The sequence below is a fragment of the Podarcis erhardii genome (assembly GCF_964252035.2).
Source record: "Podarcis erhardii genome assembly, chromosome: 10".
NCBI classification, from domain to species: Eukaryota; Metazoa; Chordata; class Lepidosauria; order Squamata; family Lacertidae; genus Podarcis; species Podarcis erhardii.
In genome coordinates this window covers 25,590,081-25,617,256 of record NC_138500.1, presented here as the reverse complement: position 1 = coordinate 25,617,256, position 27,176 = coordinate 25,590,081, and the positions used below count along the sequence as shown (strand labels likewise).

Here is a 27,176-nt window from a genome sequence, read left to right as displayed (position 1 = left end):
GGCCGGATAAGCCTTAAACAATATTAACAACAGAATCAAACGCTGCTATTCCTGAAATAACCCCTCTCAGGCCTTGATGCCAGCAATGTTTCATTTTATTTCTCTGGAAGCCTTAAATATTATTTCAGTCTCGCAGTGTGACAAAATCTGCAGCTCTAAATTCGGCTGTGAAGGTTCTGCTGGACTTTCCCCCCCCCCCCTGGGCATCTGGTTGGCCAGTGCTGGGTGAGATGGACACTTGGCCTGATCCTGCAGGGCTCTCTTCTTCTGCCTTTAAGCCGCACGTTAAACAAGAAACTACCCGTGTGGATATTTGTTGCAGGAGGCCAGGCCGCAGCGCCGCCCCACTTCCTGATGCTCTCCACTAGTCGTCCCACTTCCTCCCAGAAACAGGAACTGGGAGGAGTGGTCCTGGGCTGGCTGCCTGCGGATTGTGCTGGCTGGCTTGGTGCGCAACAGGCGGCAACTACCTGCTTCACGCACCTGGGCGCTGCGCGGCTGCGGAACTCGCTTCTTTTATCTCCTTCCCGGCTGCGGTGGGAAAAAGGGAAACTAGCCAGATCCCTCGGCTGGGCGCAGCACCCGAAGCTGACGCGTCACAAGAGATCCACTTGCAAGCAGGATCATCCGCCCAGCCTGAATAATTCACGCTCGCCTCTCCAGCGCCAGACAATGCCCGCCGTCGACAGGCTTCGCCTGGAAGAAGCTTTGCAGGATAGCCCGCAGGTACCACCGCGGCACGTCTGAATGGATCTCCGCGTCAGGCCGGCGAGGGAGGGAGGGAGAGGATGTCGCAGTCGTTGCAAGCTGCGCGCAAAAGCTACCTGCGGACCGGGAGGGGAGGGGAGGGGGCGAGCAGGATTGTCAGAATATGGCATTTAGGCGAGCCGAGAGCTCTTCCCGGGTGTCTGCTGATCTTTCTGTTGTGCGTCTGCATCAAAGCAAACCTAAGAGCCAGGCAGGGTTTTGGTGGTGGAGGTGCGTTTGTTTTCATAATGGTGCTCAACAGACACAGGAGTTTTCAGCAAGTTGGAGGGTGACATGTGATTTTTAAACAGGGATAATTTAAAAGCTGGAGAAAGAAGCCCCTGCTGCCGGAGAATGGAGGAGTCGGAATGGAAAAGTAGCCATTGTGGTCGGAGGTTTAAGTAGGAGGCGGATCTTTCTTTTAAAGAAAAAGGTGACATTATTAGGACCCAGAAGAAATGAGGGAGGTCAGAACAGTCCGGTTAGATCAGCCTTTGCCAACATGGTCCCGTGCCCAGATGTTTTGGACTACAACTCCCATCAGCCTCTGAGAGCACTTCCATGCTGGTTGAGTCTGATGGGAATTGTAGTCCAAAACACCTGAAGGTGATCTGGCTAAGCAAGGCTGGGCTAGATGTTAAAACAGGTGGTGTTTTGCCCAGGTGTGTGAGAGAGGGAGAAACTCCAGTGTATAGGAATCTGGCTCTATGACAGAGAGGAAGAACCCCCATGGAGAAATAAAAAAAACTCTGCTCTGCCCATCATCTACTATGTTGTGTAAATACACATTCTGTACATCGGCAGGATGCTATCTTATTTTTCCAAGTTAAGAAGTGAAGGGAGCATGGAAATGTTCTAACAATGGTTCTAACAATAAAGCACTTTGGAAATATTAATGAGCTTTGGAGGGAGGAGGAGACCGGAAGTAGCTTTATCATTGTAAATGTATGGAGCTTCATTGTGACCAATCTAGGTCACTTTTAATAGGAGGTGCATTAGGAGGGACATTTTGAAATCCGGGGGAAGGGAAAGTTAATAATTGGATTTATTTGATGTATTTTCCTGGTCTCCCTAAGTTCCATGTGGGTAGCAATACAATCAAAAACACTGTTCAAAAGCAGTTATAATACGCAAATTAAGGTAGAATAAATTATGAATTAGAGACAGTTTGTTTCTTCCTTCCTGATCTTTTTGGATCAGAGAGCGAGTGAGTGAGCGAGAGCTCTTTCAAGTTTGTGGAGAACATGCTGGCATCATGTGACTCATCTAAATGGATGCTGGTGCTTTAGAGGCCTGAAAGTGAACAGGCCGGATGCTGATTTGCGTAGTACACAGAAGAGTGCTGAGACAGTGCAAATCCCTTTTTTTTTTTTAAGGGCTGTAGTTTTTCTGTTTCTTTACAGAAGCCACAGCATCATATGTGCAACTGCTCACATTCAAAGCATTCTTACTTATGCTAACTTGTATGTACACTTTTTTCCACTGAGTTCTCTGGCAGTTAAGCACACCAGGGAGCTGCATGTACAAATTTACAGTCCGTTGTCCTGATTGACACCAATGTTACGCACCCCTCCATCCAGGGCTCTGCTCCCCTCCCACCTCAATAAGCTGAAATATCATTTATGTTCCAGTTAGATGAGACTGTGCAGTTTTTCCGAGCATCTGTTTTTTGAGCATTCATCCTGATTTGTTTGTGGGAAGGCTAGATGACATTGGCTATTGAACGATGATCTATTCTGATATTTTTTTTTTGAGGGGAGCTTTGAGGGGAGCTTAGATGGTGTTGCATCAAAGTAAGTTTTATGCCACAAGCACATTTCCCTGTCACTTTCCTTATTGCAAAAAATCTAATCTTTGAGGGAAATGTGTTTGCTGTGCAAGAGCTTCAAAGTGACTTTAATTGCACAAATGGAATTTGTATGTGCCAGGCAGTGGCTCTCCAGGCTTTCAGACAGGTTCTCTCGCAGCCCTAACTGGGTCCCAAGGAACAGGTCCCTCTCTGTGCTGGCCCCACAGCAATGAAATTTCATTCCATCAGACCTGCGTCAAATTTCTGTTCTTTAGAGTCTTTGAAGGACCCCAAATATCTGCTTCTCTTCCTTTGTCCTGGCAGGTGTGATGCTTGTTAGCTGGGTGAGTCAAATATATATCTAGGGCCAGAAAGAACATGTGGAGTGTTGCTGAATTGCATGGCCATAGGTTAGAGCTGTAATTTGGGGCGTGAATGTTCGATTATATAACTTTAATATCACCTATTCCACCAAAAGGGCTTGGATCAGATTCTTTATACTCATTTAGGAAAGGGCTGTGGCTCAGTGGTGTACCCTCCTAGTGGTGCAGCAGTAAAAACCACTGGCACCTTTGCAAAGCTAAGCAGGGTCTCGTATGGTTTCAAATTGGATGGGGAACTGTGTGTTGGAATTCCTGCATTGCAGGGAGTTGGACTAGATGACCGTTGGAGGGGGTCCCTTGCAACTCTGATTCTGTGAATGGGGTATCTACCAGGGTCAATCCCTAGCTTCTCCAGGTATAGCTCAAAATATCCCTTGCTTGAAACCCTGCATAACTGCTCCCAGTCAGAGTGACAACACTGAGCCGGATGGATCGATGGCCTGACTCTGTATATGCTTGTTTCCTATGTTCCTTTCCCCTTCCATTGCTGCTAGAAGGAAATCAGGCCTGGTTAGTGAATAAAACCACATCCTCCTTTTTCTGCCCAGGAGCTAAACCACAGTTTACACAAGGCAGATCTTACCACACTAGATATATATAAAAATATCCCAATGTAAATTGTTAACTTTGTATACCTGAAACATAACACTGGTTTTCTTGCTTCTGCCATCTCACTTAGAGTATTAAAATGTCAACAGTATTTTAGCAGTAGCTGAAAAAGCGGAGTAGAAAATGAATGTGTGTGTGTGTGTGTATTTATAGATATATAATTTCTATACCATCCTTCATACGAGGATCACAGGGCAGTTTAAAAACACAAAAAATGTAACATATTACAAAACAATATCCCACCCACAGTTTAAAAGTATGCAATTGAATGCATGTTTATTTGGATATAAGGCTCAACTGTACTCCCTAACACTGAGCTTTCCAAACTTTTCATGTTGGTGATATTATGCATGCATAATATCGCGACACAGTACAGTCATACCTCAGAAGTCAAACAGAATCCATTCCGGAAGTCCGTTCAACTTCGAGTGTGGCTTCTGAGAGCCAGTGTGGTGTAGTGGTTAAAAGCGGTGGACTCGTAATCTGGGGAACCGGGTTCACGTCTCCGCTCCTCCACATGCAGCTGCTGGGTGACCTTGGGCCAGTCACACTTCTCTGAAGTCTCTCGGCCCCACTCACCTCACAGAGTGTTTGTTGTGGGGGAGGAAGGGAAAGGAGAATGTTAGCTGCTTTGAGACTCCTTCGGGTAGTGATAAAGCGGGATATCAAATCCAAACTCCTCCTCTTCTTCTTCTTCTTCTTCTTCTTCTCTTCTTCTTCTTCTTCTTCTTTTGATTGGAAGCCCCGCCGGATGTTCGGCTTCCAAAAGAACGTTTGAAAACCAGAACCCTCACTTCTGGTTTTCGATTGTTCTGGAGCCGGAACATTTGACTCCCAAGGCGTTCGGGAGCCGAGGTACAGCTGTAATTCAGTTTTACTAGCAAACTGGAGGTTAAACCAACCCCCTTCCAGCCCCAGGAGGAGCATGGGGAGTGTTTGCACGACACACCTACACACTGCAGCCAACACACTAATGTTTCGCTGCACACAGTTTGGAAAGCTCTGCCCAACAAGTATGGTTAGGGTTGAAAGCTTTGTGGTGTGATCCATTCAGATCTAAGTAGTTTAGGCTGCTGTCTTAAAAAAAATACATCAGGTGCAATCCTGTGGTAGCTGGGTTGTGGGGCAGGAGCCGTAATATTTTGTGGCTCTCCAACTCCATGGGTGATACAAAAGATATGACCACAAATGGATGTCTTGTAGCTGTGGAAACCTCTTGGCTGCCCCTTCTACGGCAGAGAGGGCAAAAAAGAAGGTGTTTGGGGGGCACATCAGCGGATACTTTGAATCCACTGGATCTAAAGCCTTCCTGTTCTGGTATGCTTCTGGAATGGTGTGGTGGAGGATATTATTCTTATTATTCAATGAGAGCATTCATGTATTGCCCTTCATTTTTTAAATATGTCTGAGGGTTCTGTTGTGAATTGTATTGGGACCTTCGGATGAAGGATAATATACAAATTGACTAAACAATAATTATTATAAGCAAAGAAAATATCAAACAAAAAAATGCACCATAGCCCTAGACAGTTATATGGGTCTGATGCTTCAATGTTCTGTTGAAACTCAACAAGAGGAAGGATTGCTGCTATTCCTTCCAGAATTTGAGTGGAATTACCCTGTTTGCGGGATTTTCACTTATCACCATGTAAACCTCTAGAAATATATACCAGCTTGTGCTCAGTGGGGGAGGCCCAGTTGGAAATCCCCGCTATCAGGGAGGTACATTTTGCAGCAACTCAGGGCGGGGCTTTCTCTGCAGTGGCACCCCAACTGTGGAACGCTTTCCTTTTAGCAGTGTTACCACCCGTCTCATTGGTGACCTTTTGACCCCAGCTTATTCATTCATGCTTTGGTGGGGGAGTAATAACGGGAGCCATGCTGGACATCAAAATCACGTGGAGCCAATGTTTTGTCTTTCTGGATATTATTTAATAATGATTTTAGAGTTGTCGTGATTTTTGAAGTGTTGTATTTTATGAATTGGTCATTGTAACCTCCCTGTGGTCTGGTTAGATGAAAGCCAGGGTATAAATACAGATGTCTTCACTGCTGAATGCTTCTGTTCATAACAGGGCAAGGCTGGGGAAGCTGTGACCCTCCATATGTTGTTGGACTCCAGTTGCCATTATCCGTGACTTTTGACTATCTGAAGGGACACAGGTTCCCCACCGCTGTAGCAGGAATTTGAGGATCTATTATGTGTGTGTGTGTTTAGTGTCTTAACAACAGAGAGATTACTAATGTCTGTCTCCATTTATGCTACCTGTTTGTTTGAAAACTGTAAATTTCCATTGGTGAATAAACTGCTACCCTTTCTCTTTGACCAGACACGTTCTTTGCTGAGTGTGTTTGAAGAAGATGCAGGGACTCTCACAGAATACACCAACCAGTTGCTTCAAGCGATGCAGCGAGTTTATGGGGCTCAGGTAAATCACTTCAAATGTTTTCGGTTCCCTTTCTGCCTCTCAACTCTCTTAAAAATTGTTTTATTTCAATAACATATTGAGCTTTCATAACGGGTAATATAGAAAACCATAAAAAGAAACCTGCCGCTTCCCTGAAGAAAACACAAATAATCATGATTACCACCCCCCATTGATTATATTTTATTTTGTTCACTTAAAAATAGGGGGATAAACATAGAAAGCAATATATACCGAGGCAATTCCTGCAAACATCCTGACCTTATTCAGATAGTCATATATTGGCTTCTTAGTTTTGATATGTACAAATCTTTTGACCAGATATGCAGCCTGCTCACTTCTCCTTTTGTTAGCAAACTGTTGTTGCAACAGGGAACCTCTAATTAATCATAGTTTCTTGTTTTGTCCAAACTGGGAAACTATGGTTACTGGAACAAATCAGGATCTTAAACTAATTCCACACCATGGTTTAAGATCCTGATCTGCTCTGAACTTGATACCCATAGTTTTCTGGTTCTGATAAACTGTGAAACTATGGGTAATTAGAGATTTCCTCATTAAATTGAAGCTCACCTCAGAGAAATTGTGTACGTGGCAAAAGGCTTGTGTATCTCTCCGCTTAAGAAGCCAAGCTGTGATCATTGGAACAAGGCCACAGTTTTGCATCCCAGATCACAGGTCATTTTTGATTACTGGCCACTGGTCTTCCACAAAACAATTGGGGTTCTGTCTTCCACTTTCCGTCTTAATTTGCTATGGTAATTTGTCCTGTATTAATAAACCACAAATTGGCAGGCAAAGCTTTTAATCATTGGGCACAAGTTGGTTGGTTTGTAGCATGGAAAAATAATTTGGGGGAGGAGGTTTGGCAGGTTTAACCCCTGCTCTTCCAGGGTTGTGATCCCAGTCTGTTCTGTGCATGCATACACACCACCCCCAGCACAACAAATATTAAGATGTGAAAAAGTGCTGTATATCCAATTCACATCAATTCTATACCTTTTCTTGTCCCACCCCTTTCTTCACTGTTGTAGATTACCTTGTGGGAGCATCTCTGTGCGTTGAGGAGATTATTGAGAAGACCAGTGGGGTCATATGCAAAATAGTAATAATATAATAGTAATTTACTATTTATACCCTGCCCATCTGGGCGCCTTCCAACCGAATATTAAAAACAATACAGCATCAACCATTAAAAACTTCCCTAAACAGGGCCACCTTCAGTTGTCTTTTAAAAGTAAAATAGTTGCTTCTTGCCTTGATATCTGCTGGGAGGGCGTTCCACCGGGCAGGCGCCACTACCGAGAAGGCCCTCTGCCTGGTTTCCTGTAACCTCGCTTCTTGCAGTGAGGGAACTGCCAGAAGGCCCTTGGAGCTGGACCACAGTGTCCGGGCTGGATGATGGGGGTGGAGATGCTCCTTCAGGTATACAGGACCGAGGCTGTTTAGGGCTTTAAAGGTCAGCATCAACACTTTGAATTGTGCTTGGAAACATATGCATGCATGTTATGGATGGATATTTATGTGCCCATAAACACAGGCAGTCTTGAAGGAGTTGCTACAGTAGGAATTTGCAGCCACGTCTTCAGGAGAGCCTTTTAAATCAAGGTTGCCCTGCGGCCCTCCAGATGTTTTTGGACATCAGGGGTGATGTGAGGGATAGTCCAGCATTATCTGTAGGTCCCTAGAGATCCTCATTCCCTGTTTTAAATGAACACAACCCCTCAGGTCTTTGGCATTATGTACACAGAGCTGTCAGTACACTAAGTCCCAGCCCATTCAAATGTCTGTAGTTGGGCTGCTTAACTTGTAACTCAATGTTGCATCACCTCCTGTAAGTCCAGGAGGAAATGTCTGGAACTCAGAAGTTCCTGGGGTGCACCTCCCTGGCATTCTTGTTTGTTTGCATGCTTTCCCCAAAATTCCGGGTGTGGCCTAGCCATCGGAAGTGCTGCCTATTTAAATCCCAGAAATTATAGGTGTGGTTTGGTGACTTATTTTAATTCAGCATGGTTTGCTTCAATGGGTAACAAAGAAAAGCGGAGAAAAAAGCCTCTTTAAGAAATGAACGGGGTGGTTATGCATTATAATCAGATTATGCTGCATAAGTCTGAATTTGAACACCAAACATGACATTTTGACTGTGTTTATTCTGTAGAATTTGATGTCAATCTAAAAATCAGACTGAATTGTGTTGAATATTGAGATTCAGTCCCTTAATATTGCCCTTGCTTTATATCAAGGTGTCCTCTGTATTGAAGTGCATTGTCTCTGTGTAGTAGAGAGCTACATAAGTTTGTGATGTCCAAATGTGGTCAATATTTATTTGCCCCAATTTGAGCTATAAGCAATGCATACAGTTGTTTCGTTTCTGTGTTTGTTGTGAAATCTACTTTGTAATCTGTTTAGGTGGTGAAAGAGTTGTGCTATTATAGTGGCTGCGTTCCAAGATTATGGTAAACCATTGTTAATGTTTGACTGTGAATGTGCTGGTGTATTGTGGTTTGATCCTCCTTGACTGGGGATCACGGTTTATTTCTTTTGTTCCAAAGAAGCCACATTGTAGTCAGGATTTAGTCTTGGCTTTCCAATTATTTTTTGTTTGAGTGAAACAAACCACAGTCCCCAAGCTGGATATAGCACTAAGCTAGTGATTGTAAATTATTACTCCCATCGGGATGCAGTGAAGTGGGGACAATTTCTGCATTCCCAGTTAACCGTTAACTATGGTTTACTATGATGGGTGAACGATACCACTGGTAGACAGTGAAGGAAAAGAGAGACAAAAATTGGTTTGGGGATCATAGTTCCTTACAGTAGAATTTTATTTTCCCAAAGTCTGTGTTCTTTCCACACCTCTACAATACAAACATCAGTTGAGAAGTAAAACATTAAAGCAGTAAATATGGTTTGGGAGTTATGTATGTTTAGAAAGAAGGGAACTCTAGAAATGTCTGTAGAGTACTACTCTGTGATATATGCAAGTTTGAATTGCAGCAAGGTATTGATTTATGTATTACTGTACTTCATGGTGAAATATTTGTCTGTCACATGACCTCACAGCCACCTGGTGTGTGGAATTTGCAGGCTGGTCCATAAATATTGGTGCTCCTGATGAATAATATGATCTGAAATGCAGAGGGTAGCAACTGTAGTGCCCATTATGATGACAAATGAGGCTTATGCTGCAGTATGACACACAATTCACCTTGCAGTAAGTCCTACTGAACTCGCTGTGGCTTACATCTGAATGAAGAAGTATAAGATTGCACTGTTAATTCATTCGTTTGTTTATTAAATTTGTATCCTGATCTCCCTTTCAAAGGAGCCCAGGGTGGCAGACAACAAATGGTAAAACAAACAAAACAAAACAAAACAAAACAAAACAAAACAAAACAAAACAAAACAAAACAAAACCTTTAAAAACAATTCCAGTACAGATGCAGGCTTGGAAAGATCTCAGCTTAAAACGCCTGGTTGAAAGAGGAAGGTCTTCCGTCGGTGCTGGCAATGCAACAGAGACAGTGCCTGCCTAATACTCAAGAGGAGTCTTTTAAGTTGGTGTGTGATCATTAGTAATGAAATACCTTTTCTCCTTGCAGAATGAAATGTGCCTGGCAACCCAGCAGCTCTCCAAGCAGCTTCTTGCATACGAGAAACAGGTACGCCTGATTTACCCTCCATGTTCAGCAGATTAGATGGTAGAGATGAAAAGATTCTAAGGGGTTTGCTTAGTTATATTGCTGGAGATGTCAAACTTGCCTCAACATCTTGGAGCAAGAATGGGGGTGGGGCAAGGGGAGAGCATAAGAAGAACCTGTTGGACCAGGTCAGTGGTCCTTCTAGTCTAGCGCCCTGTTGTCACAGTGGCTGACCAGATGCCTGTGGGAGGCCTGTAAGCAGGACCTGAGCACATCAGCACTGTCCCCTCCTGCGGTTTCCAGCAACTGGAGCACAGAAGCATCTTGCCAGTGACAGAGGGAAGAAGGATGCTGTAGAGATCACACAGGGTCCCCGGACATTTAACGGTCTGTTGATCCCTGTGCCACCACTGTGCTCGCTTCCCCGCTGCCACCAACCAGTTACTCTCTGGTAAAACACTGAGTCCAGACAGTTGTTAAAAGTGAATCAAAACCCCCCCCCGCCAAGTTTATTTTACAAACATTAACAAGTTCATGGTTTCTCCGATAATATTCCTGTCAGTACCTTAACTTTAGTTTCTTTACCGGCCTATACCTTCCTAATACCTTCTGACTGATTATCTCACCTGTTTGACTGACTCCTCTTAACAAATTCTCTCCCTCTCTCACACCAGACTAGCCCTACCCACAGATTTATCTTACCTGTCTCTTCTAACTCCAGACTGTCTTCTCAACCACCCTAACTCTAACTCTCTCCTCAAAAAAAACCCACCTCTGGGCTTAAACCTTATACAGTGGTGCCCCACAAGACGAATGCCTCGCAAGACGAAAAACCCGCTAGACGAAAGGGTTTTCCGTTTTTCGAGGCGCTTCGCAAGACGAATTTCCCTATGGGCTTGCTTCACAAGACGAAAACGTCTTGCGAGTCTTGCGAGTTTTTTCCCTCCCCCCCCTTTTTTCTAAGCCACTAATAGCCGCTAAGCTGCTAATAGCGCTAAGCCGCTAATAGGGATGCTTCGCAAGACGAAAAATCCGCTAGACGAAGAGACTCGCGGAACGGATTATTTTCGTCTTGCGAGGCACCTCTGTACACAGTTAACTCTGCCCCCTGGGTTCTCATTGGTTAGTCATTTTACAATTAGTTAACCCTTTCACTATGAACCCAGTATGATGTCACACACCTGGGAGGGCAGACGCCACATATGCACATCTATGTTCAATACCGCAGGTTGCTTTTACTTTATCCCATAGAACTCCATGGGAGGCACTGGAAACCAACGACTTATTTTCATTTCCTTTGCAGAACTTTGCCCTGGGTAAAGGAGATGAAGAAGTCATATCCACCCTTCAGTACTTTTCAAAAGTTGTGGACGAGGTAATCCAAATGGCCAGCAAGTTTTTTCTTAGGTTTTTTTATGGTGTCTGTTTATCTCGTTGAAGCTGTGACAACCTTGAGATTTACAAAGTGGGAGCATGGTGAAGGGTGGCCTGTTTGTGCTTTGTATAGTCTGTAGAAAAGGCCTCATCTTACTCTGCTCGTAAAATGATGGGGCGAAGGAGAAGCAGAGAGAGAGAGAGAGAGAGAGAGAGAGAGAGAGAGAGAGAGAGAGAAGAATCCTGAAGTTCCCTTTATCTTATTTAGCAGTTCTTGCTATATTTATGCAAAGTGTTGTGGCACCCTAAAGATGGTCCAACTTACTCTGGCTAGAGTCATTGTTATTGGAAGCATCTTTCTGCCTTTTGACCCACCCTTTGCCATTTTTTCTCTCTTACACACCAGGGGTGGGGAGCAGGAGATACCCTCCAGTTAGTGTTGGAGTCTTCACGGAGTCCAGTCTTCATGGCTAGCAATCAGGAATGATGGGAGTTGTAGTCCCAGCAACATTTGTAGGGTCACAGGTTTCCCACCTCTGTTCTACGCACGTGTGTGTGTGTTTGTGTGTGTGTGTGTGTACAGTGGTACCTCAGGTTACAGATGCTTCAGGTTACAGACTCCGCTAACCCAGAAATAGTACCTCAGGTTAAGAACTTTGCTTCAGGATGAGAACAGAAATCGTGCGGCAGCAGCGGGAGGCCCCATTGGCTAAAGTGGTACCTTAGGTTAAGAACAGTTTCAGGTTAAGAACGGACCTCCAGAACAAATTAAGTTCTTAACCCAAGGTACCACTGTAAATCTGTATGTGCTAGCCAACTGACTGTTGCCATAATAAATTCAACTTCTCTTCTGTGTGTTTGCTGTAGCAGACTTAACATGCCAACCCATGTTAGCTTGCTGAAGTTCTGTTATTTCTAGTCAGACTTAAAATAATAACTCCTGAGTGCACAACAAATGTTGTTCAACATTTCCAGTATTTAGAATTGGCTTTAAGGGGGAGGGGAGTCCCCCCCTTTTTGGCTCAAATGCACTTTGTACTTCAAAATGACATTTTGGTCTGTGCACAAATGCAGTAAAAAGATAGTTCAAAGTTCTTGGCCTACATTTGCCTTCAGGAGGCTTTTCTGGCGCCTCTCTTAAATTCATAATGCAATATTTCCAGCTCTGCAGAGACAGTCGGGGGGTGTCTTCCTTTCCATTTCTCCACCCATTGTCTAGAGACACAGAACATCTCTTCTCTTGGCTTGAACCCTGGGAATTCTAGTCCTCATTAGGCCAGGGCACAGTGTCTTATTTCTTCCTAGGCTTCCACACCCTTTTCCAGCTGGTTTCCATTGCTTCACCACACTCAGCCAAGATGCACAATTCAAGGATGTTGGAGAATATCTACACTGCAAGCATATATCATTGCTTTTACCAGTGCTAACTGTCTTGGTTTCACCCAAAGAATCCTTGAATTTTTAGTTTGGTGAGAGTGCTGAGATAGCCGTACTCCCACAACCCCTCACAGAAATTGAAGTTTATGAGGAGAGGGAGTGACCATTAGATTAGTTTAAATCTGTGACATACTTATAGTTCAGTTGGTTAGAGCATGGTGCTGATAACACCAAGGTTGCAGGTTTGATCCCCATATGGGACAGCTGCCTAGTCCTGTGTTGTTCAGGGTCCCTTCCAGGTCTACCATTCTATGATTTCAAGCATACAATCCCATTGAAGTACAGTGGTACCTCGGGTTAAGTACTTGATTCGTTCTGGAGGTTCGTTCTTAACCTGAAACTGTTCTTAACCTGAAGCACCACTTTAGCTAATGGGGCATCTCACTGCTGCCGTGCCGCCAGAGCACGATTTCTGTTCTCATCCTGAAGCAAAGTTCTTAACCCGAGGTAATATTTCGGGGTTAGCGGAGTCTGTAACCTGAAGCATCTGTAACTTGAAGCGTATGTAACCCAAGGTAAAAAGGTAAAGGGACCCCTGACCATTAGGTCCAGTCATGGCCGACTCTGGGGTTGTGGCGCTCATCTCGCTTTATTGGCCAAGGGAGCCGGCGTACAGCTTCCGGATCATGTGGCCAGCATGACTAAGCCTCTTCTGGCGAACAAGAGCAGCACACGGAAACGCCGTTTACCTATTTATCTACTTGCACTTTGACGTGCTTAGCTTTTTTAATAATATAGAACCATCTTGTAGTGTTGAAACAAGACCAATTAATTTGCAATCCTGTTATTTCTCCGATTTTCCCCCAAATGTGCCTCTGATGCCCGCATATTTTCTAACGGATTTTCGATTGTTAGCAAGGTGTCACCTGCAAATAAGCTTATTTTCTCTTTTTTATTATTGCTTATTCCTTTTATATTTCCATCTTCTCTGATTACATTGGCCAGAGTTTCAGTGACCCTTGGGGCCCTTCTCAGGTGACACCCTTCCCTGGCCCTGGCCCACACCTTCCTTGAGGGCTTTGCCTGGTTGGAATGTGCCCTTATACAATGATGATTAGAATGCCTTTTGCTTGCCTGTAAGGAGAGAGGTGTGGTGGGGATATGGTGTGGAAACCTCTGGCTCCTTTGTGGCTATATTGTGGCTAACCCGCCCACTGAGAGGGACTGTGGCCCTCAGGCTGAAGAAGGTTCTTCATGCCTGGTATTTGTTAACATGCCTCGGGTCTTCTGATCAAGCCTCCCTCTTCCCATTTGGAGATTCATCTTCATAAGCAACTACTTTCTAGGAATCTTGCCTTTTGATCTCCTTGTTTGTCTGCAGTTCAGCCACACAGTTAAGAAGGCCAATACTGTACCTTTAATAATAATAATATAAAAAAATAAAAAATCAATACCCTCCACTGTGAAAATTGAAAACTGTGACAACAGCTGTTTTGTTTGAGTCATGTCTTTTGCCAGGGCATAAGCGAAGCAGTCCAGTCTGCAGGAAAAGGCTGCAGAGTAAATATAAAGTCTTGTTTCAAAGCCTCTCCTTAAGTAAATTCTTTAATCTTGAGAAATGGAGACATTTCCTCTCAGCTGAAGCCGTGTGTATTTGGCATCCCATAACTAATTTTAGCAAGACTCAAAGCTCACTGGTGCATGGACAGATACTAATATTATTACCAATATCCATGTAAACAAACTTGTTTTCACCTATTGATTTTTTCTGGACTGTTCTGGATTTTTAACATGTAATCTGGTAAAGCCATTCAGTGGTGGATATTTCCGATCCCCGTAAGAATGTTTCGCAGACATAAAATGTTTTTGATATCTTCTTATTTGAGTTGGTTTTTTTGAGAGTGACATGGGATTATTTATTATGGAAAACCCCACTGAAGAATCTCAAAAAAAGGTTGGTTTTGAAATCAAATGGCTTCAAACAATTTAATAAAACACTGTTTAAATATATATGAATGTGTGTGGATTTAAAGAAAAATAGTTAAATATATTGGCTCCAGCTTAATAAGCAGATGGTATTGATTTGGCCTACTGTTGTAATATAGTAATGTAATTCTCCTCACTTCAGAGAAAGCTATTTGGGCAACTCACTTTGCTATAATGATTACTGACTACACAGATGTGGGGAACTGAAGCGGAGAGTAACATCCAAGCATCTAAAGCATACTTCAGAGTAGGGGTGGGCAACCTTTGGCTTTCCAGCTGTTGTTGGACCCCAACTCCCATCAGTCCTTAGCCACCATGGATGGTGGTCAGGCACAATGGGAATTGGAGTCCAGCAACATTTGGAGGGTAAGAAGTTCCCCATTCTGGCGTTAAAGTTCCCACAGTCAAGCACAAATCTGAACTTTCCTTTCCACCCTACTGAGCCACATTGGGTTTTCCATTCAAGCACCTGACGGTGGATTTAGGGTACCGGGGATGTTATTGCTGCCTTCTAAACAAATGGGCTGCCCTCCTGTTTTTCAGCTTAACATTCTGCACACCGAACTGGCCAAGCAGCTCGCAGACACCATGGTTCTCCCCATCATCCAGTTCCGTGAAAAAGACCTTACAGGTAAATCTTCTAGGTGTGACTGGGAGCTCTTAGTAGGAAACAAAGGAAGAGAGGGACACTTTTTCTTCTTGCACTCCAGACAACTTTCGTATGTTAAAGAAAATTAGTTAAGGTTGCGCCCCTATGTAGACTTCCATGGGGGTTTAAAAACAGTCACCCCACACACTGAACAAGTGCTAGCACATGCATGTTTATTTGGAAATAGGTTGGGTAAGCTTGGCAGACACGGCAAATTGCAAAGGCCTGCTATGCTCAGGTCCTGCTTCTGGGCTTCCTGTGGGCATCTGAATGTCCACCTTGAGAACAGCATACTGACCTAGATGGCACAGTGCCCTGTTCTTAGGGCTAAAACCTGAGCGACGGCAACAGCTTCTAGACCCAGGAGTGGGGAACCGGTGGCCTTCCTGCTAGTGTTGTTGGGCTCCAGCCCCCAGTAGCTCCAGTCAGCACAGTTGGTGGTCAACAACAGCTGGAGGACTATAGGCTTCTCCATCCCTATTCATTGTGGTGTTTCTACTGTTCAAGGAGGATTGCTAGTCCAGTTAAATGTCTGCAAAAAGAACATTTCTGCCACTGTTCTGCTGCATAATCTCGGCATGGGACAATTGACTGAAGCAGTTCTGTGTCAATTAAGGAAATAAATACATGGCACATTTCTTTACATGAAGTCAAGTAGTCGCAGGGGAATTTGAGAAGAAGGTCACTGCGAATGTTCAAAGTTTTAATTGGCACATCTCTGGTCATCTCATGGAAACTTTGCACTAATGTGCAAACCCTTTGTTGTTGCCTTCTGCTTTTTCCTAGAAGTAAGCACTTTGAAGGATCTCTTCAGCCTTGCCAGCAATGGTATGTTTTCACATTGGTCTTTCATTTGACTGAAATTTTGCTGGCGGTGTGCATGAGTGATGATGCTAAACTGTGCCTTCGATCCTTGCAGAACACGACGTCTCCATGGCAAAGTACAGCAGGCTACCCAAAAAGAGAGAGAATGAAAAGGTAAGATATTCCAACATCTTGGCACATTTGATAAGAAGAATTTTATGTAATGAAAAGTCCTCAACAGGGTACAATTCTGTGAACCAGGCAGAGGGCCTTCTTGGTGGTGGCGCCCGCCCTGTGGAATGCCCTCCCTTCAGATGTCAAGGAAATAAACAACTATCTGACTTGTAGAAAACATCTGAAGGCAGCCCTGTTTAGGGAAGTTTGTAATGTTTGCTGTTTTATCATGTTTTTAATATTCTGTTGGGAGCTGCCCAGAGTCGCTAGGGAAACCCAGCCAGATGGGCGGGGTATAAATAATAAATTAGTAGTAGTAGTAGTATAGTCACAGTGATTTCAGTGCCACTTGGGTGTCATTTAACTGCCTGCTCAATGCACTGCTGACCATGTCTTGCAATGGCTCATCTGCTGACACTTGGCTGTTCCTTTGCTAACCTTTTATCATTCAGCTAAAGGCAGAAGTTGCCAAAGAGGTAGCCAGCGCCCGGAGGAAGCAGCATCTCTCGTCGCTACAGTATTACTGTGCCCTTAATGCTTTACAGTACCGCAAGAGAATCGCCATGCTGGAGCCCATGCTGGGATATACGCGCTCCCAGGTACATATCCTAGCTGCAGCATCTTGGGCAGCAAACCTTTCTTCGCCGCAGCTGAGCTTGTTTGGAAACCACTGAGCATTGTATGATTCAGTTAAAAACTGCTGGCAGGACAAACCCAGCACTCCCTGACAGACCAAGGCTGCATCCACACCATACATTTAAAGCACTCTGATGCCATGTCCACAGAATGGACCATGGCAGGATCCCCAAGGATTTGCTATTATGAGGAGCTGGCTTCAGGCACCAGGCCTGTTGGCAAACCAGTTCCGTGTCACAAAGTGTCAGGCTTCAGGGAAAATCAGCTTCCTCCCACAGGGCAGCCCAAAATAAGAGGAAATGCAGCCTTCCCCAAAATGGTGTTGCTGCAACTGAGCTCCCCTTCCCTTCCTAGCAACAGCACTTCCCCTTATGGTGGCTGCCAGGGGCTATTTGTCTCTGAGTCCTTTGCTCTTCAACTTTCAGCGCACGCAGAGTTCTGGGAGAAGGGATGTCAGATATGCTCTCCAGTGATAACATGTCAGCTGGCTGCTCTGTCTCTGTCTCCCCCTTCTCTTTTCCCAACTCTTCTGTTCAGCTGTCTCTGAGCTGTGACCTTCCTCAAACCACTGCTGTAATTCAATACTGCCTTCCTCTTCTCTGGGAAGTTCAGGTGGAGGGTGGGGGACGGTCTCTACTATTCCTCCTCAGTCTTGTCCCCCTCAGTCCAGTCCCTGGCACAAAGCTGTCTGCATACATGACATGAAGGCTGGCCACCTCAACCGTGCCACCTGGGAATCCCTTGCAGTGCCTGGAGACAGACAGTCAGGTTGTGTGTCCACAGCAGTGACCAGAGGAGAAATAAAACACTGAGAGGAGCGCAGAGAGAAGAAACACTCTGGTGCACCTGTAGCAGCAAAACCAGACGCCTTCGTCTGCCACAGTTGTGACATTACATTTCTCTCCCGTGTCGGTCTCTACAGCCACAGCAGGCTCTGTAACTCTCCAACGGTTTGACTTTATCCCCCCACCGAAGGCGCACTCCTCTGTTGTCTCCCAAGACAGACAGGTGCCAATAATAATCCTGGAAGAGGGCATGGTTTACTGGAAAGGACCCTAGACAGAGTGTCCCATACCAAGCAATGTTTTGTTGCAGGTTCACATGTCTTGTTCTCTTTCTAAGATGTAGACCAGGGATGGGGAACCTTTGCTCTTCCAAATGCTGTTGAACTCCTCTTCCAAATGCTGTTGAACTCCCACCAGTTGCAGCAAATATGGCCAATTGCCTGTGATGATGAGAGTTGGGAGTTCAGCAACATCTGGAGGGCCAAAGTTCTCCCTGCCCCTGATATACCCTGCTCCCTAGCCAACAACTCCTTGACTCCCAGTATGAAAGACCAGTTTGTTGGATCATATAAACCCCAGTGTCCCTCCCCCACCCCTTGCATGCTACTGCAAGGAGTTTACCGTCAAAAATATTCAGGAGTCATGTGTACTCTCCCTCTTTTTATATTCTTCAGATTAAGTTTTTTAAGAAGGGAGCCGAGATGTTCACCAAAAAAATGGACAGCTTTCTATCTTCAGTCTCAAGCATGGTTGAAAGGTAATGGATCGTTCCAGCTTGCTTTTGCCTGTTTGCTCTTTTTTGCTGTTTCTGAGAATGAGTGTGCTATGACTGGCAGCAACCATGAGGTCTGACACCAGCAGTCATAGCCAGGTGGGGCCCCCATGGCTTGGAAGGACCCTTCACCTGCCTGATTCAGATATGACGCCCTCCACAGCCTTCAGTGAATTTGGCAGCAGGGCTGCTTTTGAATGGGAGTCCAGCTTCGCTCCGGTTCAAAAGTACTGCTACCCGTACATGGCTGAAGTGTTGCCTGGCGCCCAGTGGAGGAGAGTGAGTGGTGCTGTGACTGTCAGAGCAATGGCAGAGAGAGCCTGTGGTGCCCATGACTGGCCTAGGCAGGGCTACTCTCAGTCCTGGTTAGGGAGTAGGGGGTCTTATCATTGTCACCATGCCAAGGAGACCCCCCTTCCAAGTTTGGCACCAGCCTGGCAGCCAGATGTTGCAAGTGTGTCTAGAAAACCATGTTGCTGCTTCTAGGATTAAAAAACACACACATGAAAGTGCACTCTTACATTTCCGCTTGTCTCATTTTAAGTGCCTGGAGAAACATGTAAATTTTAATAAATTTTTATTAAATTGTTTGTTTACATCGTTTAATAAACATGTACATTTTAATAATTTTTAAATAAATTGTTACTACTTTTTAACAACGTATTACTAATATATTGTGCATCTCTGATGAGGTGGCAAGGGAAATCTTGGGATCTGACTCTTTCTGAACTATTGAAACGCAGAAAAAGTGTTGAGAAACCAAACACATTTCGATAAGGTATGGTTCCCATATATCAGCTAGGTAAATAGAAGGGTGGTTCATCTCAGGCCTCCCGCCACTCATGCTTACGTATGGAGAAGATGTGTCACAGATAGTTGAAGCCTTGGGGGTGGTTCATTCAATGAACCCGTTATTTGACCGTGTTCCTGCTCAGTTCCTTATAGATGACTGATGTGTGTGTGTAATGCTCTGCAGATTTTGTTGCAGTTCGTCCATGCCATTTTATTATAAAACCAATCAAATATTCTAAAGAATAGAAAGGAAATGTATGCTCTGCATTTGTCGGGCAGCCTAAGCAAGCAAGCTGTGGCCATGAAGTCCTTTGGTGTTTATTCTCTCCTGTAGTGTACAGGGAGAATTGGACACTGAGGCAGAAGCTATGCGGGTGTCTCAGCAAGATCTGCTTTCGGTTGGCGAATCAGTGTACACGCCTGACTTCGACGCAGCATCGCCTCTCATCAACAGAAACCTGATTCAGAAGGCTGGCTACCTTAACCTTAGAAAGTAAGGAAGATTCCTGAGAGGGAGTCATGTCTTAGCATGGTAGACGGGCTAGTACTCTAGCTAGTTCCTGGTTATGATGTCTACATCTGGAACCTCAGCTCGGGGGGGGGGGGGAGGTTATGTGGCCCTCCACATCTCCTTTTCTGGACCTCAGAACTCTCGCCAGCCCTCTCCATGTCTTTCTCAAGTGCTGATGCCTGAAATCTTTCCTGTTACCCTGGATATGTTGTCAAGGATTGAACCTGTCTTCTGCATATGCGAATCACATGTCCCTTCCCCACAAAATGTGCGATGCAGCAGTGCCAGAAAACCAAAGAGCTAAAAGAGAGTAAAAGCTGCGGCCAGTAGCTGTCGTGATGTCCCTTGTACTGTGGGATAATGAAAAGTCCCTGCACGTGCTTCTGCCACAATACAAAATTCAAGTCCCTCAAGATGCCTTGTTGACATTACAAAAAGATAGCGGGAGTCTTAAAATGTGTGCAGTGAAGGGGATGGGTGGGATTTGACCTTAGAAAACACACACTGCTCAGTTCCCTTTCCCGAAAGGATTGTTTTTTGGCCGTGAGGAGGGAGTGAATCCTGCTGCTTTGCTGCTGGTGTGAAAGTGACATCGAAGCTCTGGTCTTTTCCTACAGCAAAACTGGCTTGGTGACTACAACTTGGGACAGGCTGTACTTCTTCACTCAAGGTGGGAACCTGATGTGCCAGCCCAGGGGAGCCGTCGCCGGGGGACTGATCCAGGATCTGGACAACTGCTCTGTGATGGCCGTCGACTGCGAAGACCGACGTTACTGCTTTCAGATCACCACTCCTACAGGGAAACCGTATGTGTCTTGGGTCTTCTGCTAGGGAGCAGCTACCCTACCCAAGACAAGGGCTTGCGTCTTTCAGTCTGGCTGCATGAACTGAGTTGCCTTGAGCATAAGCCTCACCTTTAGGGAGGTCTCTAGTCACCTATAGAAATTTTTTTGTGGAGGTGGAGGAAGCTCCACTGAGTTTCTGGGAGTCCTTGCACTGCCTTCTGCTAGCTCCATCAAGGCAGCTGAATAGAAATGTAGGTGGCCTGTTAGTTGGCTATGTAGTCTCTGCTTCAGATCCTCTAATGGGGCAAGGAAAGAAAATGATGGGGTGGTTTTTGTTTTCTTTTACAGAGGGATAACCCTTCAGGCAGAAAGCAAGAAAGAATATGAGGAGGTAAACACATTTCACTTTGTTTCTACTCAAGAAATTAAAATTGAAATATCTACTTTGTTTCTACTCAAGAAATTAAAATTGAAATATCTGGCATTTCTCTTTCTTGTTTTCCTTTTCCAGTGGATATGTGCAATCAACAACATCTCTCGGCAGATCTATCTTACTGACAATCCTGAAGTGAGTAGGTTTTGAAATGAAATGCTTTGATAACTCCAACAAGCCCCACCCCACCCCAAATACAGTAAGATCTCTGATTCAATGTTTGCTTGGGCAATATCGCATAACCTCCTTTAAGGCTGTGCCTCTGCTTTGCTTCAGGCCGTTGCCATCAGGCTGAATCAGACAGCACTGCAAGCCGTGACGCCAATCACAAGCTTTGGGAAGAAGCAGGAAAACCAATCCCCCAGGTAACATTTTAGCCATCTTAGTCTGGAGATGTTTGGATGCTCTTTCCACAAAGAAAATTAGCACCTCAGGAAGAAGGCCAGTCTAACTTTTGACGTGTTGGCATTCTGCAAGCATCGTGGTTTTGACAGAGGGAGCAGGTGTTCCCCCACTGTGTTCTGAAGTGGTCCCTTACATGAAAGGCTGTTCCACAAGTTTCCTGAATGGATAGCTCATCTGTTACATTCTAATCTACACGTGTTAGATAACTGCTTCCTGCATCATGCAGTTTCATGTGCAAATTGGATCTTAAGCAGTCCCAACTCTGGGTAAACACCCTTATTGCAGATCTTAGACGAGTGCAGACAGTAACAACATCCAGCACCTATTAAAGATGCATTGCCGGTGCCTTATTTCAGTGGGTTGTGTTCCTTCATTTTATCTTAGCCCAGGCAGAGTTATCGTTCGGATTCTCATCTTTTCCTTTCTTGTATGGTGATTATAAGATTGATGTTGTTTATTTTGTTGTGCATTGCATTGGGACAGATGGTGGTAGCCAGCATAAATGCATTAGGTGGCTAGGTGGCTCTCAGTTCTCTGGAACCCTGCACAAGAGATTTTGACAGGTGTGCACCTGTCCATCAAGAGAGTCATGTGATTGACAGGTGGATTGTCCTGTAAAAGCTGACCCCCCCACCCTTGCATTATGATTTAGTTCCTGGTTATGATGTCTTATTTCCGTGTTTAAAACACATTTTAACTATCCAAAATTGGATGTTGGTGGTGAGGATGTTTAAATGTCAGCTCAGACCCTGACTGAATGCTCACTCATCTGTTCTCACCCAGGTTTTCATTTCTAGGAATCCTCCCTCCCTTCCAGCTCTCACAGCGCTGTCTTTCTCATATGGGGCCCTCTTCTCTGTCTCTCTCCTTTTGCTTTAGCCAGGATGTGAAGAATGTGGAGATGCAGAATGACTGGGCAGCCCCAAACGAGCCGGCCAGCATTCCAGAACCCACTGAGTTAATTGCACCCGGAACGCCAATTCAGTTTGACATTGTGCTTCCCGCAACAGAGTTCTTGGATCAGAACAGGGGTGGCAGGTACAGCCAGTGAGAGTTTGACAAAGTGCTCCCTTTCACATTTGCCTCCTTCTCTCATGTAGCCATAACTCCTGCCCTGTGTGTATTTCAACAGGCGCACAAACCCATTTGGAGAGTCAGAAGATGGCAAGAAAGAGAATGAGGCAGGTGAGAACTGACTGGGGATTGCTGTTCATAAACTTCAGTCTTATTGAGCCCCAAAGCTGTCCAAAATTACAAGGTCTATTGTAAATTTGATCCGTGGGGTAAACTCTCTTCAGTCCCAAATGGTGCCCCAAGCTCCACTTTTTAGGTCGGACCATGGTCTGTGTCAAAGAGGGGAAACCCTGTGGCCAGATACTGCTAGCCTACAGCTTCCGCCATCCTTGACTATGCTGGCTGGGGCAACAACATCTGGAAGGCCACAGGTTTCCCCATCCTTGGTTTGTCTTGTGAGGAACACCCACCATCCCCCATTCCCGCAGATGGCCAAATGCTTCTGAGTGTTCACAAGCAGGGGGCAAGGTGATAATGGAAACCTGTAGCACTCTTTGTTGTTGGACTGCAACTTCCATCAGTGCCCTCCAGCTTGGTCAGTAGTTAGGGATGATGGGAGCTGGAGTCCAGGAATACACAGAAGACCAGAAGTTCTGCATCTCTGCCCTACAAGATTAAATCTGCGACCCATTCACACTTTCCCATCACTGCTTGAAATCAAGAAGTGAGCATCCATGAACGGGAACCTGCCATGAGAACATTCATGTTGAAGAAGAGAAAGCAGCATACGGGGGGGGGGGGATCAGATGTCCTATTAACTCGAGAGGCAGGATAAACAATGAGAAAGTTGCTCTGTCCTTTTTTTTTTTATTTCCTTTCCCCCAGATTCGCTCTTGCAGCAGATGTTTGTAGTCCGCTTTCTAGGATCGATGGCGGTCAAATCCGACCACACGGTTGAGGTGATCTACGAAGCAATGAGGCAGGTGCTGGCGGCTCGGGCCATCCACAACATTTTCCGCACAACGGAATCCCACCTCTTGGTCACCAGCAACGACCTGAAGTAAGCAAAACTTCCTCGCTTTCTTTCTTCTGCATGATCTGCGTTGATGTGAGGTCTGATGAATCTGTGAGCTGATCCTGTGAGTGGGCTGGAACTCATGAAAAGGGTACTCTTGGTACTTGCTAAGGGCAGCAGGAAGAGATACCCTTTGCTGATGTCCTGCTCTCCTGTGTCCCTCCAGAGGCCTAGGTGTCCCTGACTGATGTGAGAGGGGATAGCTCCTCTTCCCTGGTTATTAGGAATCTTTGCTGGATCCAAGGACCTTCTGTTCATTAGGATTCAACTCCTAGTTCTCACTGGCTACAGCACCTTTAATCCCAACCTCTTTTGGAAGTAACTCTCACTGAATCCAGCTTCAAGGGTTACAGATAATGCTAGTTTCTGAAATACTTGCTTCCAAGGAAGCATATCTAGGATGGAAGGGTCAATCAGAGAATCTCTCAACAGTGATAGTGAACTGGTAACCTTTCAAGTGCTGTGGGAGTGCTGTCGGCCGTGGCTTGTGGTCAGGAATAATGACCTTCCATCCAACATGGGGAGGGCTAAGAATCACAGGGAAGGAAAGCTTTTTGTTGTAAGATGAGACGTAGTGGCATGGCATAATAGTACATGGCATAATAGAAAACCATCACGTTGCTTTTTCAAATTGCACTTTTAAGGTCTTGTGTGTGTGTGGTTTTGCATATACAGTCCAGGGAGTGGGTGGGAATAAATAGATCAATTAAGACTGAGAATGTTTAGCAGTCACAGAATGATGAATGCTTGTTGAAGAGGGAAAATGGAAGAGGAACACTTGCTACCCTCCCCTCCTCGGTTGTGGGAATGGAGTAATCTGGAAAAGGGCATGGCTAGTTAAGGGCATCTAGTAATCTCTACTCATTTTTCCTTTCTCACAAGTAGCATGTGAAGATGTGTCAGCTTTAGGCCCAACTTTCTTGAGCCAGATTAGGGCTCCTGTACTTTCTCTGCTGTTAAATCTTATGAAGGGGACCTAATCTACTTTTTTTCCCTCCCCTTTACGCTAACAACAGATTAATAGATCCGCAAACCCAAGTTACGAGGATAAGTGTAAGTATATTCTTCCATTTCTCACAGTACAGAAATGGCAGTCAGGGCTTTAAATGCCAAGTTGCCAGCTGGGGAAGTTGTTAAATGTTTACCTGCTTTAAGTCTTTAAAATTGTGAAACCCGTTTTTCCAGTTTGAACTTGCCAGTGTGACACAATTTGCTGCTCATCAAGAAAACAAGAGACTGATTGGGTTTGTGGTTCCCATCTCCGAGTCCCCAGGCGAAGAGTCCATGAGCGCTTATGTATTTGAGAGTAACACCGAAGGCGAAAAGGTCTGGAGATGCGTTTCGTTGCATGGTTTTTAGAATATTTTGTTCTAATTGTAGTCATCCGTAATAAGTCTTAAGTGGGCATTTAGTGTGTTGAGTCCATTTGCTTTGCTTAGTTTGCAAACACACACACACACGCACTCCCCAAATATTCCTTAGCAATTCCCTTGATCCATTCCCCACTTGCTTAACCCTGTTGTGACCACATTTATAGACCAATAAGATTCTGAAAGAGAAGCATCAGAGTTTATTTGCTATTACCTCGTGCTGCACTGCTTCGCCATACATGTTTGGCAAGCAACTGGCTAAACTTCCACAAAGCCTATCCCCTGGTCTCAGCTTACTGTCTAGAATGGCTGCCACATGCTTCTGCTTTTCTGGTGCTCTAACCTGGGTCCTAGGATAACCAGAAAAATTTCCTAAGGCTGATCTCTGCTTCTTCTGCAGATTTGTTATGCAATAAACCTCGGGAAAGAAATCATTGAAGCTCGCAAGGTAATGTTTCACTCTTCCTATCTATACAGTACTGAATCTTGCTTTTAAGCCTAAACTCTGGCCTCTGATGGGTGCCTGGATGCCAGCACTTTGCTTTCCAGACAGTTCAGTCCCACCTGTGCTTAAAAAGAAAGGAAAGAGGGGAAGTAAAAAATTGTAAGGGGCAGGAGGCCCATAGGTGGTGCTAAGTTGGGGGTCCCAGAACAATACAGTGAATGGGACAGATGCCGGAAGCGATCGTGGACGATGAAAAAATAATGACAGAGGCAACGCAGGTAAGTAAGTCTAGGCCTCAAGTTGTGTGTTAACCTGCCACCCAAACAGGAACCTTAACCGTCTGGGGTTTTTCTTCTACTGTTACTTGTTTGGATCCATTTCAGGCCTGTACATATTGAGAAATGCAAGTTTCTGCACCAACATTAAATAAAATGCATTTAAACATAAATTGAATGACAAAGGACTTAACTATTAGTTTCTCTGCATTTTTCAAGTACATGTTGACTAGCAGAGCATGTTGTATCCATAAAGCTCACAATCTCAACTCAGTAGGGTAAAGAGTTTACAAATACCATTTTAGCTATAAATAGGTGTTGGCAGGTACGTCACCTTGCCCCTGCAATTGAAGGGGCCCAGAGCTGCGCGACATCACCATGCCATGTGCACCTGTGCTGTGCAGCTGCCACAGAATTGGGGGGGGGGCACTGCCCCACACAGATGGTGTGCCTGGGTATCGGCACATGGAAAATGAGCTGCAAATTCAACTTTGTTTTTGCAGCATACCATATAGCCAATCCAAAGCACACAAGGATCCTCATTGTGGAATGAAGTTTGCTTTAATCTAGTCTTGTCAATTCACTGTTTTTATCATCTTGACTTAGAACTCATTTAAGCAGTGTGATCTAGTGTTGTTTTAAAAGCAGGCAACGAATTAGGTTACTGAGAACTGAGGTCCCCCGATGACAGATAATTGCAGACCGTTGGATAACTATTCCACTGACTCTCATTGTGTTTTCATTATAGGATCCAGAAGCACTAGCTCAGTTAATGTCATCTGTGCCACTAACCAATGATGGGAAGTTCGTGCTCTTGAATGAGCAGTCAGAAGAGGACAACACAGTACAGGGAGATGGGCAAGAGGAGTCAGAAGCATAAGCTGTATTTTTTTTTAAAGTAGCAGTGGTGTTGCACATAATAGCCCACACTCTTTCAACTATCCAATGTGAGTACTTAAGAGATAGCATGTGGAGAGCTTGGTCTGGATTTCTGGTGTGGTAAACTGACAGTCTTTGAAATTCTTTCCCAACATGGTCACTTACTGATTGCTACCAGTGATAGTTAAATGTGTTTGCTTCTGTGTGAAGTTTTTAGGGTCTGTTGTACTTCTGAGAGGGATAACAGGAACACTATTTTGAACTAGGCTGTTTACAGATCTATTTGATAAATCACTTTCCTATTATCTATTTTTATACTTTAATACTGAAAGCTTACTCTAGATAATATCTCTCTTAAGTGCCTATCATTTTTGCAGGGACCATACTTGTAGATTCAATAAAGCAGGCACTCTGCCCTAGAATGAGGTGGCAGGTAGACTAGCAGCTACTTGCATTAACCTCCTCATAAATCTCAGCCACTCACATGAGCCAACTAAACATTTTCTTTTTCATACTGATCTACAAGGTTGAGTTAGTGCCCTTCTAGATTTAACACAAAGGAGGCTTGCTCAAGAGTAAGCTCAGTTCAGTGTGGGGGTGGTTGTTTATAACCTAGATGGAGGCAGCCTGAGATGCACTTGTGTGACTTAGAAATGAAAGCAGATATCAAGGCTGCATGGCTCTCCATACAAGGACCAATCTAAGCCTAATATTGTCTGTATGATCTTACCAGTGTGGCATTGATGCTTCTGGGGTGAGCAGTACTGTAGTGGGAGAAGTTCTGGGTTTACTATCTTAAATTCAAGTAACAGAGCCAGATCTAATGAAGTTCACCTGATTCCCCAACCCTGGTGGATATTTTTAATGTTAAAATATGTTTTAATGTTAACAAACGGTCCACATTTTGCAATGCAACTATTTAGCAATAATGCTAGAGTAAAGTCTTATTTGAACTAAACTGAATGGTGTGAATGTTTGGAACTGTGGTTGCTTAACTTGTCCTGGCTTCAGAAAAGAGGACATAAACATTCTAACAACTC

General features: G+C 44.7%; 1 protein-coding gene across 2 annotated transcripts; it reads left to right on the top strand.

Moving 5' to 3' along the window:
• The first annotated feature begins 197 nt into the window (after positions 1-197).
• APPL2 (adaptor protein, phosphotyrosine interacting with PH domain and leucine zipper 2) lies at positions 198-27,094 on the top strand. 2 transcript variants are annotated; one of them, XM_081879261.1, is made up of 21 exons: positions 198-726; positions 5,859-5,957; positions 9,557-9,616; positions 10,899-10,970; positions 14,876-14,963; positions 15,771-15,809; positions 15,901-15,959; positions 16,412-16,558; positions 18,055-18,137; positions 19,279-19,437; positions 20,073-20,261; positions 20,589-20,631; positions 20,752-20,808; positions 20,950-21,038; positions 21,958-22,116; positions 22,211-22,263; positions 22,978-23,152; positions 24,184-24,220; positions 24,353-24,493; positions 24,938-24,985; positions 26,006-27,094. In XM_081879261.1, exons 1-21 carry the CDS (start codon positions 355-357, stop codon positions 26,135-26,137), a joined length of 2,301 nt encoding a protein of 766 aa, XP_081735387.1. In that variant the 5' UTR covers positions 198-354; the 3' UTR covers positions 26,138-27,094. The 2 variants fall into 2 exon arrangements, with proteins under 2 accessions (XP_081735387.1, XP_081735388.1); XM_081879262.1 differs by having other exon boundaries at positions 233-726; positions 15,768-15,809.
• The last annotated feature ends 82 nt before the right edge of the window (positions 27,095-27,176 follow it).

What these genes read in the sequence shown, in the direction of transcription:
- APPL2 (XM_081879262.1), top strand. Translation starts at nt 355, where the DNA reads ATGCTCTCCACTAGTCGTCCCACTTCCTCCCAGAAACAGGAACTGGGA. An exon ending in GTCACCAGCAACGACCTGAA is followed by an intron (nt 23,153 to 24,183) that starts GTAAGCAAAACT and finishes CGCTAACAACAG; the next exon opens with ATTAATAGATCCGCAAACCC. An exon ending in GTAACACCGAAGGCGAAAAG is followed by an intron (nt 24,494 to 24,937) that starts GTCTGGAGATGC and finishes CTTCTTCTGCAG; the next exon opens with ATTTGTTATGCAATAAACCT.